At 50.1% G+C, this 19,012-nt stretch overlaps 1 protein-coding gene across 3 annotated transcripts in view; it reads left to right on the top strand.

Moving 5' to 3' along the window:
* LOC116450846 (gamma-aminobutyric acid receptor subunit alpha-3-like) overlaps window positions 1-18,717 on the top strand; it is a 72,181-nt gene extending 53,464 nt beyond the window's left edge. For all 3 annotated transcript variants that reach the window (XM_032123713.1, XM_032123715.1, XM_032123714.1), the window contains exons 7-10: window positions 55-198; window positions 1,674-1,826; window positions 3,805-4,016; window positions 10,854-18,717. In XM_032123713.1, coding sequence (XP_031979604.1) covers window positions 55-198; window positions 1,674-1,826; window positions 3,805-4,016; window positions 10,854-11,177 — 833 coding nt within the window. In that variant the 3' untranslated portion in view covers window positions 11,178-18,717. The remainder of the gene's footprint in view (window positions 1-54; window positions 199-1,673; window positions 1,827-3,804; window positions 4,017-10,853) is intronic.
* Window positions 18,718-19,012: the final 295 nt, after the last annotated feature.

The raw sequence follows: 19,012 nt of genomic DNA, 5'->3' as shown, positions 1-19,012 counted from the left end.
GTGTATTTTAGGGCAGGCAGAAGCACAGACCTCGTTCTTCTCCCTCCTCTGCAGATGCCTACACAAAGACAGAGGTGATCTACACCTGGACCCTGGGGAAGGATAAATCCGTGGAAGTAGCCAAGGGTGGATCTCGCCTGAATCAGTATGACCTGCTGGGCCATGTGGTTGGGACAGAGATGGTTCGATCCAGCACAGGTATTTGTGGGACTACAATGTGGGCTGAGCTCCTCCTGGGATGAGATGGAGCTTGGAATGCCACGATTTGGAATAATTATAGAGGCAGTCCAGGACCATAGAGCTTCCTAAGGCAGGAGAATGTGACTGGTGACATCTTCAGCAGTCACCAAGAGGCAGCAAAGGGTTTGTTTTCCAGTGGTTTCCACTGAAAGAGCCTTACTGCCCACAGTCTTTGGGAGAACTGATCTCAAGCATCTCAAAATGATCTGCTGTGTGGAAAATATGCCCCGCGTTGTCCAGCTGGTTTGTGGTGCTGTGGGTTCATTTATCTTGGATTCCTTTCCAACCCCTCAGGAAAGCGCTGCAGGCAGGGGAGGCGAAGGCAACATCATGTTCAGTGTGATTTTCACTGCATCTGCTTGCACAAATATTATCATAACTAATAGAAGATTATCCCAAACAAATGTTTCCTCTGATTAATGACCAATATTAATCATCTTTTTCTCCCATCTGCTGCTCCTCCCTTCCCCTCTGAATCCAGGTACTTATAGCTTCTGTTATCTCATGTGTGTCTCTCATATTTCCTTTTTTTTTTTTCCCCTTTTATTTTTTTCCCCTGTATGCACCAGTAGTTCTCTCATTTGAGGATATTTCCTCTCTGGTGCACTTGATTTTAATAGTGTCTGTCTGTAACAACTCATTTCACCTCCCTTGGGGAAATGCGGGGAGCCCAGGGAAATAAATGTCATAATATCTGGCCCATCTCTCTACTTAAGTTGTAGTAAAATGTACAGATGAATAACCTGGAGTGGTAAGAAAGCTGCTGAAGGCTCCTGTGTGTAATGATTTAGCAGAGCCACGCTCACAACAAAAAGGCACAGTAATCCCACAAAATACCCAGAGCTTTGGGGAGGAATAGGACACTGAGGGAAAATAGGGACAGCTGCCTCTTCGGTTCACAGGTCAGACCTTTAACAGCAGAATTTGCCTCGGTTTTTGAGGTGGTTACAGTGAGGGAAGGTGGGATATTTTCGGGATTGCCAGAGAAAATAAAATCTTGTGTCCTGAAATCCTATGAAATCACTGTTGGGGTCTCTCTAGGCTTAAGGGATTTTACCCTCAGAGTGGGGTGGGAGCAGGGTCAGGAGAGACCCCCCAGGGGCCCCTTGTGCCTGGGGCGAAGCAGGGAAAGGTTTTACTGCCCGGTTGTTGACATTGGTCTGCCTTTGTCCCACACCCATTTTGCAGTGAATTAAAGCAGACTCGGAGAAGTGTTTGGAAAGGACAAATGTGATGTGAAAGCCCCCTGGGCTGTGCTGGGGCACACATCTGGCAGGGCACAGCAGCTGGGAGTGCCTGCTGCACCCCTGCACCCCTCCTTCCCACTGAAATCCCACTGAAAAGCTGGGAAGTTTGTCCAGGATGGATCTCTAGATCTGGGGTCAGGCTGGGGAGCTCCGTGGCTCAGCATCCCTCCCTGGCTGTCTCTGCAGGGGAATACGTCGTCATGACCACACACTTCCACCTCAAGAGGAAGATTGGGTACTTTGTGATCCAGACCTACCTGCCCTGCATCATGACCGTCATCCTGTCCCAGGTGTCCTTCTGGCTGAACAGGGAGTCCGTCCCTGCCCGCACGGTTTTTGGTGAGTCTGGGAGCACAGGGGCATCCTCTCAGGCTGGGGAGAAAGGGAAAGGTGAGGGGAAATACACTGAGCATCGGAGCTGGTCTTTCCCAGGCCCTGACCAGCGTTTCTAAGCTGCTGGCCATTCCCCAGGATAGCTTTCAGTGTCTTCCCAGTACCCCTGCTCCCCCCGAATCACTGCAAAAATACTCCTGGCCATGTCTCTGCTAGAAGCCAAGCCATAAATATTAACAGTAGTCAAGGTATTGATCATCTAATTATATGCATTTGGCTGTGGCTGCTTATCTGTAGTGGCTTGAGAGCTGAGCAGAGGATAGGGACACAGGGAGGCATTTAAAGCCCTGCCTTTGAAATTGCTAATGTGCCCCTGGTCACAGCTCCACATAACAAGTTCCTGGGCTGAGGCAGCATAACTGCACGGTGAATATAGTGTTATTATTTCCTTCAGCTGCTTTCAGGTCCTCTCACCGAAGCAAAGTGCCAGGCTGGCACTGCACATATATTAATAGCTTTTACAAGCATTTAATAACAGAATTGCTTTGTGCTTTCCTGTCAAGACCTTTAGTTCAGGATCTACACAGGCACCAGAGCAGGTGTGATGCTGCAGGATTGTACCTCCTGGAAGTAACATTGCCCAGCACATTCCACTTAACAGAGAGGATATCGAACAAAAGTCCCCAAGCAGAGAGGGGGTATGTGGTATCATATGTGATTTCCTCCTGTGTTACCCTGAGAATTGCAGTGAAATAGGTTTCCTCAAGAAGCAGCTCAGATCAAGCAGGCAAGAGCTGACTGAAAAATTAAAACCTACCTGTGTGAAAAATGTCCTTGCTCCCAAATTGCCTTGCTTTCCTATTAAGAAAATAATGAGAACTCCAATTGTTTATTCCTTTTTTTTTTTTTTTTTTTTTTGGCCCCTCACTAAGTATTGTCGACAATATTGAATTTAAACTCTTTAAATTACCAGCAGTATGGCTAAAGGGAACTGAAAATTAGTCAATATTTTTATAATGTTTGTAATGCATTTTTAATTGAAAAGTACATTATTGGGGGAAATGGATGGTAATGGTTGCTTGCTTTAATGAAAAAAGCTCTAGAAGACATTTTGCAACAGACCATTTTTTTAAGATAAATCATTGTGACATTTGTTCTGGCAGCTTGGGCCACTGACAGCAGGACCCAGGACCCCAGGTGTCCATCCATGCAGGTCACAAGACACTATTTCCAAAAGCCTAAGAGAGCTTTATTGGATGAGTGGCCAGTTTCTGATCCTCCTGGAGGATCTAGCTGTGCTTTTTACTGTTACTTTATTATTTTCATTTTGCTGCAAAAGCAGCTAGAGGCTTCTCCATGACATATTCTACATGAGCTGGGTGAAGCATCATGCAACTTACCCTGCCAACAGATAAGGAATGCTGTGCGGGTGCCTCCCTGTGAGCTAGGGCTCTTATAGTGAGCAGAGATCTAGTCATTGGAGTTTGGGGAAGGTTAATCTCATCCTCATGAAGATGTTTGCCATTGATTGTACTCAAAACTGAGCCAGAATAATGCCCTGAGCAACCTGAAGCTGGCCCTGATTTGAGCAGGGGTTGAACAAACTGTTGACCAGAGAAGCTGTGGCTGCCCCATCCCTGGAAGTGTTCAAGGCCAGGCTGGAGGGAGCTTTGAGCAACCTGGGACAGTGAAATGTGTCCCTGCTTGTGGCAGGGGGTGGAACCTGATGGTGTCTAAGGTGCCCTCCAGCCCAGGCCATCCTGTGATTTTATGATTCTCTGAACCTGACCTCCTGCCCGCCTGTTCTGTTATTCTATGAGTTGCACTGAGGACTCGTTCTGGGTAAGACTCCCTTAATTACAGCGGGAACGTGGCTCAGGAGCTGGCTCCTGCTTTTCCATGAAGGGAGTGGCAGCAGTGTTGAGAGAAACGGGTACGAGTGCACGATCTCACACCGTCCTTGCGTCCTGCTGTGCCCCCACAGGTGTCACCACGGTGCTCACCATGACCACACTAAGCATCAGCGCCAGAAACTCATTACCCAAAGTGGCGTACGCGACGGCCATGGACTGGTTCATAGCCGTCTGTTATGCCTTTGTGTTTTCTGCGCTGATCGAGTTCGCCACCGTCAACTACTTCACCAAACGCAGCTGGGCCTGGGATGGCAAGAAGGTGCTGGAGGCCCAGGAGATGAAGGTCAGCCAAGGCTGGGGGGGAGGGGGTGGGGAAGAAACGCTGCACGAGGGAGCTGTGCCGGGCACAGCAGTGGGTAACGTGCGGCCCCACAGCACTCGGGAGGCTGGATGTTACTCACTGCCTTCCCAGCTCAGCTCCTGACTGCAGCGGTTCTTGAGGGGTGGGGAGGAATGGCCTGGGGCTGGTTGGTGTGCTTAGCTGGAGGGAAACACCCAGGCATGGCTGCTGGCTCTTCCCTCTGCCCTCTGCACGGCCGTTTGCCAGAGGGAACGTGGCGCGTCCATGCTTTGGGTTTGCTCTGCTGGTGGTCTTGTGTGTCTTTCCTTTTCTGCCCAACCCAAACCCCAAAGCAATGAACCGAACCAACCCAGCCCTCCAGCCCCATGCCTTGTTGCTAGCATGCCAAAAAACCCAAATACGCCCCAGGACACCCACTGAGCCGTGTCCCCTGGCCAGCTCTGACACTGGTGCCGATGCCCACAGCTGCCAGCAGCTGCTGCTCTGGGAGCTTGGGCACGGAGGGTGGGTGGGAAGCCAGCAATCACAAACGGCAACTGGCAGCAAATTAGTGCCTGCCATCACCCACGTTTTCCCTCCCTGCTCGGGATCAGCCTCTCTGGCAGCTTCCTTCCTGATAGGCTCTGCTACCCCTGCTCGTGCCCCCCTCCCTCTGAACTGATTTAATCTTGGCTGAGCAGAGAAATCGCTTACTGTAGCATGCTGCTCCTTGTTTATATTTATTGAATCAATTTGAAAATCAGCTTTGTCCTTGTTCTTGGTTCTGGAGCCGTTATATTTTTCTCCTTTGCATTTTAATGTGTTGTTGGAAATTGTTGTGGGGCTGTATGTTAAACACCTGACAGAATTGCAGCAACTTTTGGGAAGACGACAGCCAGTCATCTCTGGTGTGGAGGTCAAAGAAGGTGAACAGAGCCCTCCCTGGACGTTGAATGTCTCTCTCTTATCTTTCTTGGACTCTCTCTATCTGTTTGCTTTTGCAGCTGTGGTCTGAGCAACAGACTCATGGCAGAAAGTGTCTGGAGGGGTCAGGTGATGGCCTTCTACTTCCATCATGAACAGTGATGCTAACCTGGCCTCTAGAGATGAGAGAAGCCTTTCCTGAGTCATTGGCATGAGTGAAGAGTCAGGAGAGGCCCTCAAAACAACAGTGTCCCTTTCAGGGATGGCCAAATCAGCACAAAGTCAGGATTCACACAGCCTTGGGCAGTTTTGTGAACTGGGTGGAAAAAGCAGTAAAGGCTCATAAGCTTCAGTTTATCTTAGAAGCAGCGTGTTCCTCAATTTATCCACTGACCCAGCACTGCAAGACTAACAGTGCTGAAACAATAGGGTGAGAGCATGCAGAATGTTCCTGCACATGATAATCAAACAAGAAAACAAAGCAGGACCGGGAATGTTTCAGAGGGGGAGCTCTCTGTGAGTTTGCTGCAGTTGGTATCAGCCTGGAGAATCAGGAAGAGCTCCAAATTTGCGGTGCTTTTTCAAGCTAACTCTGATCTTTACTGACGAAGGGAACCCTCTCTGCAGCTCAGAGAGCTCCCTGAAGAGTGATGGGCTTTCAGGGAGCTTAGGAATACGATGTGTCAACATATTTGCTTTTCATCTTTATTCCAATGAGTATTTCCAAGCAGTGAATTTGCTACGCAATGGAGGTGCCTCACTGGCTCCCTTTCAGCCTTTAATTAGCTCTTCTTGAAACAATTGACAAGCCAGGTCGTTGAAACCACAAAAGGAAGAAGAGGCAGAAGAACAACTATTGGCATTTTAAAGTGTTTGTATCAAGGGTAAAACTGCCAGTGACAAGCCCAGGCTGAGGCCTGGTCTCTGGAAATCCTTCTCCCCAGCCAAAAGCAGTGTTCTTTATTGGTGTGATGGCAAGGATCCTCACTCCAGGTTTGATTGCACGAACATGGAAAGGAATCAGTGCAGGCAACAGCGATGTTTCCCATCCCACTTGGATGAAATCACTGCCATGGAAAAACTGCTGGGTGCTGACAGACCCCCCCAGTGTGTTCACTCTCCCTTTCTCCCCTTCAGCCAAACCAGTGGTTTAGATGGGAACATCTGGGGTTTTTATCAGGTAGAATCTAAAATGCTGATCTTGGTGAATTGCTGGTGCCTGCATCAGAAAATCATGATGATGTTCTGGCTGTAGCCACAGTTGGGTTCTGGTAGCTGGGAGCTACTCTGTACATTCTCTGCAGTTCTCCAGTGAAAAGCAGGCACATATCACCAGAGATGTCACTAAAAACTCCCTGGAGCCTGTACTCTTGATAAGATTTGATTAATGTTTCTTGGACCCAAAGATTTTCCAAGCCTTTCCTGCCTGGAATCAGTAATTGCTGATTGTAGATGAAAAGTTCATTTTCTTTTTGTATGGTAAAGTGGCTGCAGCCAACTTAGAGGTGCAGATCAAATTGGAGACAGGTATTGGGGTCCAATGTGGGAAACTTGTTAGGAAAGGAAAGGTGATTTTTAACAAAAAACATTGCCAGGAGGAAGGCAGGAGATGGCAGAGAGGTGTGAGCTGAGTGAGAGGCCAAAGAGATTGAAAGATGAATGAGTTCAGTAGCCAGCAAAGCTCCTGATCTCCAGCATCCTCAAAATATCCTATTAAAGGGATCCACTTCAGCACAGAAGGGCTGTGCCTGGGCAGAGAGATCCATCCACCATCCCAGCCACAGGAATTGGCCACCTCTGGAGCCAACAAGGTCACTTCTTGAGTGGCTGTGATAGTGAGGATCTGAAGAGAGAACAAGCAGCGGTGACTTTGCTGCTGGGAAACTGCAAGGATGACATTTACCAATGAGTTTACCCCAAAAAACATGTTGTCTGTCCTTCAGGATGGAAGATGCTTTGGGTTCTTGGAAGACACTTAGACCCACTTCTGACTGCAATGCCACGTCTGTGCACAAAACCTGATCCAGCTCTGTGTCTGTGCCTGAATGAGATTGCCCTGAAATTCTGCGTGTCAGGAAGCAACAAAACCAGTACAAGTGTCTGCAGTCAGACATGTAGAAACAGAACATGCTTTGGATGGAGCAATAATCCTGGATCTTTATTTTTGTCTTGAGACAATAGCTCTTCAGTGCATGGTGAGGCTAGGTACAGGCTTTTAATATACTTTTCTCTAAGAAAAACATGCATGAGGTGCCTTTTCTACAACCTGACTTTTTGTCCAACCCACTCTTCAGCAATTCTCAAGTTTGCCCTTTGATCCAGCTCCCTTGGGAGTCACTTTTCTTTCTCCTTTTTGTCTTCCCATTTGTGGCATCTTTGTTACAATCCTAGAGGAACTAGAACCAGCCTTGACAGGCCACCATTTTCAACCAGGTTGAAGTCTTTAGGGTTCAGGATGGTTCACACCCTTCTCTTTTTTGTCTGCCTCACTATGGTCAGAGTGTTTTTGTTGCGACTTTCCCTTGCTGGTCATGCTCTGCAGCCCATGTGTCCTTTGTTCTTCTGCACTTGCAATCTCCATGATTTCCATGAGGCCCCCAGAGGTCTTTTCCAGCCTGATTGATTCTGTGATAACACTGCAAGTGATTTATGTTCTCAGCACCTTCAGTACAGTCCATGAATCGTTCTTCAGCAGCATTTCACCCTCTTTCTTTCATCACTGTGTGGTGGGTTGGGCTGATTATTGACTCCATCCAACCTCTTTGGTGATCCATGGAGCACCAGGTTATGGGGCTCAGTCCCATATAATCTGAATTATCAAGTCTCTGCCACGTTGTAGGAGGAGCTTTGGCTGGTGTGAGGAAGGAGTGACACCTTTGCTGTAACAGCAGCTGCAGTTGCTGGGCTTTGAGTTATGGGATGCAAGTATATCAGAGACAGGAGCTGCTTGGGAGTCATTAAAGTGACTTTTCTCTAGAATGACAAGTGGCAAATACTTGGATTTCTCAAGTTCTGCAGATATTGGTGACCTTAAGAGTTGCCTGTGAGAGAAATAGTGCTTCCAATCCAAATTTCTACCCAAGGAGCAGGCACAGAGAACTAAATCTCAAGCAGATCACAGACAGAAGCAGTAGTTCCCATAATTTAGATGTTCAGTTGTTAGCTCCTCAGCAGAGAGGCTTGAGGACAAGAATATTTACAAAAATACTATTATTTTCCAGTGTGTGTGTTGTTGAAGAACTTGTCAGACTGCACCATCCAGGGGACAGATTTATCTCTAGACCAGATTTTACAGCTTTTCCCTCAGGAGAGCAGCACAGGGACATCTTTGTGCAGCAATTCAGTCTCCCTGTGCCTCAATGGGGCCATAAGTACAGGAGTTGCTTTGCAAAATAGGATGTTTTAAATAGGACAAGCTTTCAAAGCAAATGTGGGGGTTCTCCCTGTTTCTCTCTCTCCTCACAGAAAGGACTGGATGTGGAATTCCTCACAGACCAAGGTGCAGGGTGCAGGCTGGGGGCTGCTTTGCAGCTGACAGCAGCAAGCACATTTTGCTTTGTTTGATTATCAAAATCTTGCCTGAAACACTTATTTCTTATAAAGCACAGCCCAGCAAAGAGGCCGAATCATTTCTTCTGACATCTCAGGGGCAGAACACACAGAGAGCACACGTGTGCCTTGGTGTAGGCAGCGTGGGTGTCCTGGGTGCTCCCAGCTCTGACCAGGGTGAAGACTCCATGGGCAGCTACAAAAAGGCCCTGGCTGTAGGTTCCCAAGCCTCTGCTCCACCTGAACAGCCTGACCTGAGGTCCAGGGAAGCCCAAATTAATGCCTGGGGACTCTGGACCACACTAATGGGAGCAGTAGCTCACTGTCACCCACACAGCAGGCAGATTTGCCTGACTTTACTCCGTTTCAGCTGTTTTCACATGGATCCACTTTGCAAACTCTGGGGCAGGAAAGCTGGCCAGGTTGAAAATGTCATGGCACTTGTATTCATCTTATTCCTCTAATGAATAGCATGGCTGATGAATACTAAAATAATCAGTGCACTGCCGATTGCGTTCTGCGAACAACAATCTATTTTTCATTTCATTACTGATTATTAATTATTTTATTGCCTCCTGTAGCTGTGTTAATAAGTAATCATACTGAAGCATACCTAAGTGTTTTAATAGGTGAAACATCTTTTGCCCTTTACTTGCTTCTTGTCAGTTCTTGAGCAGGAAAAGTTCATCTGCTGTGCAGAGGGAACGCATTAAAGTGGCTCTAACGACTGCAGAAGCAGAATCAGTTAATTGTTAAAGACCATAAAATACCATGAATATGGTCCAAACACTGGTTTAGTCTGATCTGGAGTCTGAAGACATCTAGACCTCCTCCTAACAAGTTAATTTCTGTAATTGCTGGCATTATTACAGGGTTGCCTGGCTGTGGTGTTGTTGGAGAGGGGTTTAAAGATTGCACAGAAGTCTGCTTTTAGTGTCCCTCTGAAAATCACTGTGGAAAATGCGTTTCCTAAGGTAACCAGGAATATCCATGGTGATTGTAGGTACATTTAAAATGGAAGTACAGCACTGAAAGCTAAAGCCCTGGGACCATCTCTGCAGAGCAGAGGCTGGGCAGATCTGGCCCTTCCAGCTCCCAGTGCTGCCCAGTTCCCAGGGTGGTGTGAGGAGAGAGACAGGTCCTGCTGGCTGCACTCTCTCCTCCTGAAGTGCTTCCCTCACAGGAACATGCATGACCATGCCCAGCACCCCTGGGAAATGCCTGGATGAGCCTCACCTTGTGTTCCAGTTGCTTTTGCATAGAAAAAAGTCATCTAAAGGCCCATCTTGTTTGAGTTTGGAGACCAGAGTCCCACCATGAGGCATCGCTGTGGCTGGTGCTGGCTCTTGGTGTAGTAGCAGGGGACGACACCCGTGGGCTACCTGAATGCTGGGACTGTAGGGTGCCTAATGCCTGGATATGAGTATATTTCATTCAGTGGCCTTCTCCTTGTAGGCTTGGATTGCTTTATACAGCACAGTGCAGCTGATCTCAGGTCCCTGGCAGCAGCAGGAAGATCCCCAGTGTGGGAGCAACACCTGCTGTGACTCCCTAGGTCCATCTTCCTGTCCACCCATCCTCACGAACACCTGCACTCTCTGATTCCAGCATTTCCCCTCCTCCTTCAGTGCGTCACATCTGACACACACAGGGGCCTCTCTTGTCATTCTCTCTGCAATTCCTCCTCCCTGCAGCACGGATGCTGTCCCTCAGAGCCCTGTGGGAGGGATTCGCTCACCTCCCATGATTTGCAGCAGCCCTTGGGTGTGCAGGCAGGAGGAAAGGCTTCCCTCTGCCCTGGGGTGCTGTGTCGAGCATTCCAGAAATCCAGGGCTGGTGCAAATGCCTTCCATCTGTTCTGTGTCTTAGCTGGGTGGGTCGTGAGGTGCTCTAAAGGGTTCCAGAAGCGTTTTGAACATCATGATGTTAAATTGTAAGGTGTTCCTGTGAGGAACTCGGGGCACTGAGGAAGTGTTACGACATGGCAGTGAAATACGGTGCAAAAATATTGCGATGCTGCTGCCCATGTTCTTAATACGGCTTTTTGCCACCGAAAAAAGGAATAAAATCAAGCTGTAATCCTGTGTGCTGTGTCCTCCTCTCACCTGACCCAGGAAGCAGCCAGCCAAGCAGAAAATCCAGTTCCTCCCCAAGGATGACCACACGGGGTGTCATTCGTTTTTGCCATTCTTCTTTCACAAGGTACACTCCTCCCTTCTTGGGCTCCTGCTCCTCACTCCTTTCTCCACCTTCGCACCCGGACGAGCAGGTAAACTGAGAGGACAAAACGTTCTCCGTGCCTTTCTCTGCCACTTCATCTCTGTTGTTTTGTTCTTCTTTTTTTGTTTTCCCTTCCACCTCCCCTAGAAAAAAGAGCCGGTGGCACTGGCGAAGAAAACCAACAACACCTACAACATCGTTGGCACCACCTACGCCCTGAACATCGCCAAGGAGCCCGGCCTGCCCACCATCTCCAAGAGCGCCGCTGCCACGGCCACCAGCGTGCCCCCGAAGATGCCCCGCCTGGAGGAGAAGCTCCCCGAGAGCAAGAAGACCTACAACAGCGTCAGCAAGGTAGACAAGATGTCCCGCATCGTCTTCCCAGTCCTCTTTGCCATTTTCAACTTGGTCTACTGGGCCACCTATGTGAACCGGGAGTCAGCTATCAAGGGAATGATCCCCAAACAGTAAAACCGGTCACACAAACCTTCCATCAGTGAGCATCATCCCAGCAGGAATTCTCCAGGGCTTTCTTCTTTTCTTGTTTTTTTTAATTATTATTGTTCATTTGATTATTATTATTATTATTATTAGGTCATTCTTTTATAATGTAAACAAAACTGTGATTTTAATTTAATCCCATATACTTTGGTTTCGTTTACTTTGATGATGAAAGTTAAAAAAAAAATTAAGGGATCATAACAAGTTGTGCCTCTTAACATCTTAAGTCTGCTGTCACCCATCTGACCAAGTCACCCTGTGCTGCCATCTCTCCTCTGCCACCTCCTGTGGTCCCCCCATGGTCTTCACGCCTCTGCCATTTCGTGCTGTCCCCAGGGGCCGCTGCTCTGGGGCTCCTCCTCCTCTGTGATGGGCTGCCCTAGCATGGGGGATGCTCCTGGACACCTGAGCTCCAGGGTGTGCCAGTCACTCAGCCAGGCTCCTCTTCAGTGCCTGGCACTGTACACCCGGGCTGTGAGTGCAGGTGAGCTGGTCACCTGTGGGGATGAGGGAGCAGCGTGGCATGGGCCAGCTCGTGGCCCAGTGCCTGCTGGGGCAAAGCCACCACTGCTGTGGTCCCCAGAGCCATTGCAGGGGTGGAACGGGGTGGCAGCATCTTGTAGGTATTGCAGGTCTTACTCCTCTCTGTCTTCACCAAACCCATCCTCTCTCCAGACAAGAACAGGTGCGAAAGGTCCTGTCTGCCTGCCATCCTACACGCTTGGGGCAGTTCCTGTTGGCAGGAAGTGTGGCTCCTACCAGGGAAATCGTTTTTCTCAGCATCAGTCAGGAAGTCAAGACAGAAGCCTTGGAAGAGACGGTGGCTGTGAGGCTGCACGCATTCAGCATCAGGACTGGAAACCACAGAGGTCATGTTCACATGGGGGGTCTGTCACTTTCTCTCGGCCCCATCCACTTACCCTTCTTAGCATTTCCTCTCTGTCCCACCCCCTTCTTCCAGCTTCCCATCCATCTTCCTCTGGCTACTCGGCAGCCCTCAGTGGCATCTCAGTGCTCACACGAGGATTTAGGCAGGCCAGCTCCCTCCTCTTGGGTAAGCCATGCTGATGGGGAGGAGCAGAGCCTGGGGAAGTCCAGCTCATGGTACATCCCTGCTCTGGTGCAGGATGTTCCCTGTGGGACCCACCACAGGGATGAGGCAGGGGACAGGTGGTCCCCAAGACTCTCCCTGCCCCTGGTGAGCTGGTGCATCCTCAGCACCGTGGGAAAGCAGCAGAAGGGGCTCTTTGGAAGAGCAGGGTGACACTTCTGTCCCATAGAGCCATGAGAGCCAGGTGCCATCCCACAAAGCAGCTGAGGTAAGACCCAGTCTAACACCTGCACACTCTTCCAAGGAAAGCCCTCCAGTGCCTTGGAGAGAGGCTTTTTCTCCCTTCTGACCACCACAGTGGACCCAAACCAGTGTTTGTCCCCTTCCCAGCAGCAGCACAAAGTGGTGACACCCAAGCCATCTGTCCCTGGGTCCATGGGCACGCTGTCCTGATGCAAGCAAGGACATCCCATGCCTGATGCTTCCTTGCCCCCAGCCCGTGGGTAGCACAGTCCTGCTGCCACAGTGGGAAGCCTCCCTCTGCCCCTCTGGCTGGCCCCCAGAGCTGCCCCCAGCACATTTTGGGCTCATGCAGCCAAGCCGAGGCCCCAGCACCCCCAGCGTGGTGCCTTCAGCATTGCTTTGAGCTGCTGTGCCAGGCTTAGTTTCCCCCTGCCTGTGCAGGAGCCGGGCTGAGCACAAGGCACAGGATTTGCCCCACCTGGAATATCCATGGGGGCGGCAGGATGGAGTGAGGAGGGCCAGGGCACTTCTTCCTGCAGCACTGGTGGCACTGGTGCATGTCCTGCCTGTCCCTTACCAATCTCGCTGGCTCAAGAGCAGTGCAGTCATTCCCCTGCCCACAGCTGAGATTTGGAGGGGAGTTTGGAGATGTTTAGTCCAGTCCCAGTGTCTTGGGTCCACAAGGAAACCCACGTGGCTGGCAACATTGGGAAAGAGGAACCAGACCCCCCCGCCCCAAGCTGCTGCTAAGGAAACCAGCTCTGTCCACATCCTCTCTCACAGCATCTGCACCCCAAACCATGTCATTTCTACAGTGCCTTTCATCCCCAAGGGCTCCCTGATGGGTGGGAAGGCCCAGGAGCTCCCTTCCTCTGCCTGCAGCATCGGGGTGGAGGAGCAGAGGGGAGGGTGCACCATCCCCAGCCCTTCTGCTGGGCAGGGAGGACGTCCTGGCTTCTTTGGCACCTGGTTCTGCTTGGCTTGGGCCTGCTGCTGCTGCTGCAGCCACCCCACTAGGACATCCCAGCTGCCCCATCACTGCCTCGACGTGTCCCCAAGCCCCTCGCCCCCGAGGCACCCCATGCTCCCTCCACTGTCCCTCCAGCAGTGAGGTCCCTTCCTGCCACCCTTCTGCTCTCTGGGCTCTCCAGTGGGGAGGGCTACAGCTGTTTGTTTTGGAAACATTTTCTTAAATAAGCTAGATGAAGGGTGGTTTCATAAACCATTCATGTCACTGTAATACTCAGGCCTGAGTGAATGGAATAGAAACCCCACAACAAGCAAAAGCGACACAATGAAATGGTCACAAAGAGTACGTTGTGTTTACTAATGGAATTAAAGCAAGTTTAGATACTGCATCCAGTGACTTAGCTGACTTAGCTGGCCCTGCTGCAGAGGTGGTTTCCTCTGCTAGCCTGGGAATTCCCCAAAATCCCTTCTCCCCCAAGAGCCACGTCGCTGTCTGTCAGTGCCTGCTTTGAAGAGCTCTCCCTAAATTATCAGCTCTTACCATCAGCTGCTCAGCAGCCCAAGCACCCCAGGGCTGCCTTTGCTGCCTGCCCAGGTGGGCTCAGTGCTGTGGGGTGATGCTCAGGAGAGGGGCTGGGTCTCTCTGAATTGGGGCAGTGCCTGAGCCTCCTCCCTCCCTTCCTGCTGTGATCCAACCGCTCTCACTGACCTGCCAGGGTGAATTCCTGCCTGTCCCTCCCCACAGTCCTTCCCTCTTGTCCCTCCCCAGGACACTGCCCACTGCTCTGGCTTGCCCATGACACCCATCTGCTGGCTCATCTTTGCTCTCCCAAAACCTTTTCCTGATAAGAGGCTGCCTTCCTGTGTCTGTGTGAGCACACCTCGAAAGCCAAGTCTATTCCCAAGCAAAGCCTGGCATGGGCTCCGAGTCTTTTTGCCAGCTGGAAGCAGAAATACCGGCATCCTTTGGTTAAAGACAACAAACCAAACAGGATTTCTAGTTTGGCTTCCAAGCAGGAAAGCATTTCGGGAAGATAGTTATAAATAAGTGGTTTAACATCTCCTGCCAGCAGACATCACAGAGAAGATAATGTTCTTTTTTTATAAAACTGTCAGTGACTCAAATTAGGACTTTTCCTTCCCAGTTAACACGAGGCTGTTGATGGGGGCTTCTTCTAAGAGCTTGCCAGCCCAGAGCTAACCTAGCACCAATTACTGGAGGTTAGGCTTGCTGTGATGGCATATAAGGGCTCCATTTTTGTAGCTGATCCTGTACAGAAATTCATCTGTATATGGCCACTGATAATCTAATCTACAGCTGTGCAGAGAGCGGACACTTCATTTCACTGTGAACCTCAACACTCCAGTATTTCTCTTCTTCTGGCAAGGCCCAAACTTCCCTGACTTGATGAGAATCACCCAGGCAGGAATTGGAAGTCTTTGAGGGTGATAAAAATGATCTGTTCAGTCTGCACTCTTGTTTTGCAGCTTGCACTGCCTGAGAAACACAGAGTGCAGTCCCAGGCTGCAGCTGCTGCTGGAAGTGTCAGAGGGACATTTCGGCACAGGCAGCTCGCCCCTTCCCTCTTCTGAAACCACACATGGGCAGCAGAGAGCTGAGCCTGGGGAGGCAGGGACAGCTCATCTGGGGTCCCTCAGCAGGCAGGGACAGCAGCACATGGTCACTGAGAGCTCCACTTTAGTGTTAGCACGGAGAACATCCCTGTGGGGTGACAGGAGAGGGCTGGGGCAGAGGTACTCCCTCAGTGCCACCTGTTCTCCTAAGGGGCTGATGAAGTTACCCTCACAGAACGTCTTGAAAGCTTCTCAAACATCACCCAGCCAGGCTGTGACACTCAAGACAGAGCTTCCCTGCTCTCCTTTGTACACCCAGCTCAGCCTAAGCAAAGCTGGCTGCAGCACAGCCAACTCAGTCCCCCTGTGCTGATCCCTGCCAGCTCGGTGGCACTGGCAGGGTCCTGGTTCGCTTGCTGCAGCACATCCCTGTGCAAGCAGACCCCAGGCTGGCTGTTCCCAGGCACAAGGTTGTCCCCAGCCTGTCCCTGCAAGCCCATCCTGTGGACACCAGGTGCATTCATTTCTCATCTGCCACCTTGATTTCTTCCATCCATGTCTTGGATTCCTTTCAGCAGTCCCTTGGGCAGGATCACATCACATCCCAGGAAATGGTTTCTCCTGTTGCAGGTCAGCTCTCCTAGGGAGAGCCTCTGTTCTGCTGAGAATCCCTCTGAGACCTTCAGAAACCTGGGGCTGCTGCCTCTCCCAGAGGATCCAGGAGAGTTCCACAGCACAGAGGGTGCTCTCCCAGCAGGCTTTCCTTGGGATGTGCTAGTGCCCCCCTTCCATGTTCTTGGTCCTGCGAGTGGTGGAGAGCTAGGGTGGGGCTGTCACAGTGCGTAGTGTCCGGCCAGTCCCCAGTCCAGGCCCTCTTCCCCAAATTTTGTCCCTCCCTGGGGCCACACTTCAGCCCACCCGATCAGACACCTGTGTGGATTTTGCAGACTGCAGAGAAACATTTCCATGACTCCTGTTGAGGTTGGGGAGGGCTCAACCACGGCAAGGGACGCACTGATGGAAACATAAGCGCTCTGTTAATACCAAAGTAGGGAGAAAAATCATCCAAGCAACTCACCAATCCTCTCCATATCAAGCTACACTACTTCTGAAGGTAGTTTTGGCAAGAGGCCACAGCGCAGATGGAATCGATGGCTCCCAGGTATAAATATTTACTGTTTGACCTTGTTATTGTTCCATCAGCCAAAGGTTTTTACATACATATATATATATATATATATATACACATGCTTGTGTGTATATTTGTGCTCACAAACTCTTTACATCTCAACATCAAACCTCATTGTCTTTGAAAGATAGAATGGCCACCACTTTTAATTATTTTACTTCCCTCTCATTCTCTTTGCTAAATCTTCTGGATTGAGGTGAACCCTCTCCACTGGGCTTTGGGAGGCACAGGGAATAAAGGGAGCGAGGGAAAAGAGCCTCTCCCCACTCTGGGGGCTCAGTGCAGGCTTGTTGCATGGACCAAGGTCACTGCTGGCAGTGCTGCCCAATATCTTTCAGGAAAACTTGGTCCCTAATTTCACACAGCCCTGCCCCAGACACTGGGATGTTCCTGAGATGGCTTTTTTAACAGCTGAGTGCTACAAGCAGTTGGTCCTCATCCCATTGCACAGCCAGGCAATGTGCAGTGTGAGGTGTCCACCCTCAGTCTGCTTCAGGAGGGAGCACAAAACCTGGTGGGATCCCCTCCAGCTGTCCCTGGCTAGAGGAACACTTTGGCCTCTCCTGCCAAGCACAGGGGAGCTCTGGCACTTGGCCTCTGCTCACTGCTTGTCCAGGTGGGATGCAGGGATGCCTGACTGTGTGCTGATTGTGGGAGGTGTCAGCAGGAGCACAGGCTGCTGCTGCTGCTGCTGCTGTCCTGCTCTCAGCACAAGCAGGACCGTGTTGGGTGGCCTGTGAGCCGTGGGGCCGTGGTGAGCAGCCCCTCGCAGAGGTACCCAGCGTCAGCTCCCTCAGCATCACCCCTGCCTCTCCCCCTGGCTTAGAAGAGCCATTCAGGCAGTGATCCTGCAACTGCACTTGTAGCTCCTCAGTTTCCTCCTCTGCTGCTGGACAGAGGCTGTGGCAGGCAGCAGCGAGGGCCTTGTGGTGTCCCAGCTGGGAGAATGAAGGATGTCACCAATTCTTGTCCTGGGTCTGTGCCTGCCTCCCACCACGGGAATCTGCTTTACACAGTCTTGGGCTTGGGTTGGTCCCAGCACTGGGCCTGCCATCCTTCACCACGAGTGGGGTGATGCTGGTTTTCGCTTATGAAGCTCTAGGACAAAACATGATCTGGCTATTCTGTCCTGCTCCTCGCTGTCCCAGTGCAGATCTCTCCTGCACAAAACTTCACCAGCTCCATCTGCCGAGAGAGGGAAGCCTGGATCCAGGTTTGCTGCGTGAGCCAGGGTGCTCCCACAGTCTTTGAAGGCTCTTGGCTCTTGTCTTCAGTGCTGCTTGAAGGCCCTGTCAGCTTGATAAGACCATTGGCTCGTGCTGCACTGCGAGCTGCACTCTGTTTCCCCTGAAAAGTCTGTCGGTGCCTCCTGTGTTCCTGCAAGGCACCCAGCAAATGTAGCGGCAGCCATACATGGAATGATTTGATTTTTGCAACCACAAAAAGTAGGGGCAGAGCTGGGAAACCTGAGTCACTGCCACACTGCCTCTGCCAGGCTGCATTTAGAGTGGAAGGGTTCCTATCTGCTGTCACCTGGGAGTTTCTCAGCCTCCCAAATCCAGTCAGGTGGCCTCGAGCATCCCCTCATCAACTGGATTTTCACTGTCAACTGACTCGGGGATAGCTGCAGGCAAATGTCCTACCTGAAGGTGAGGGCACCAGCTGCTCCTTTAGGTACTGAGAGTGGCACTAGCACCATGCTAGGGCAGCCCATCCTGAAAAAGAGCACACCCAGCAAATCACCAAGGAACACGATCATTGTCACTGCCTCAGGTCCAATCTGTGCCCCAGCACGTCCTCAGCTTTGTTTTCCATCATGTGAGACTCTCTTTACACCACTATGAGAAAGGATCTAGCTGGCAGCAGTTTAATGCATGACAATCCTGTTATTACAGCTGTAAATAAATAACAACTAGGAAAAAATTGCATTTTTAAAATTTTTTGTTGACTTTATTTTCACTATTGACTAGCTGGTAGCCACTTTCTTAAGGGATTTCTCATGGAAACTGTGACCTTTCTTCTCTCTATTCCTCTCTCTCTCTCTTTCTTTCTGAGATTTTTTTCTGTGTTTCAAATGCTTTTTGGTGCAATGTTCAATGCCTGTTTGTATTTTTGAATTGTATTTTTCAACCTTTGCTGGAAAAAAAAAAAAAGGCCCATTCTAATTGGCAGGATTTTTAGTCCTGCCATTTTTTTCAGCTTTTAGCTTTTTCAGTAAGTTAAAGCAAAGAAAAATGCCTCAAAAAATTACAGTGAAGTTCTGAGGAGAGATTAGAAAACATCAGAAACAGGAAGTACATGAGTAAGATCAGTGAGATGAGTGGAGGAGGGGAGGACTCTTGTGACACCTACTAACCTCCTGATGTAGCACACAAGGTGGGACTAGACCTCTTCACTGAATTAAATCACTCTGCTTTTCCACTCTACCCACTCTCTCGAACTCCGATCAAAACAAATAAAAATTCATATTTTAAAAAAATAAATCTGGTTTTTGTCATCGGTTATTTTCCGTGGTCTGTTTCTCAAAGCCACATCCTCTGGGCTTTGGACTACCTGCCCATTTGGGGAGTTTGTCCCACTGAGAAGCAAGCAAAGCACCCATTAAAGAATAAAATTCTGGGGGAAACTAAAGGAGCTTGGGATTATTTTCTGGTCCCCGTTGTGTCACGTTTAAAACGCTTTCCCTTCCCATGACAGGGCAGTGGAGGGCACAAGGTTTGTTAAGTCAGATTGGCTGGGGAGTTTGGCACCAACTGGAAGGCAGCGTGGTGGTGGTGT

This window comes from Corvus moneduloides, chromosome 14 (assembly GCF_009650955.1).
Source record: "Corvus moneduloides isolate bCorMon1 chromosome 14, bCorMon1.pri, whole genome shotgun sequence".
Lineage (NCBI taxonomy): Eukaryota > Metazoa > Chordata > Aves > Passeriformes > Corvidae > Corvus > Corvus moneduloides.
The sequence above is the reverse complement of the archived record's forward strand: the minus strand, read 5'-3'. Positions and strand labels throughout refer to the sequence as shown.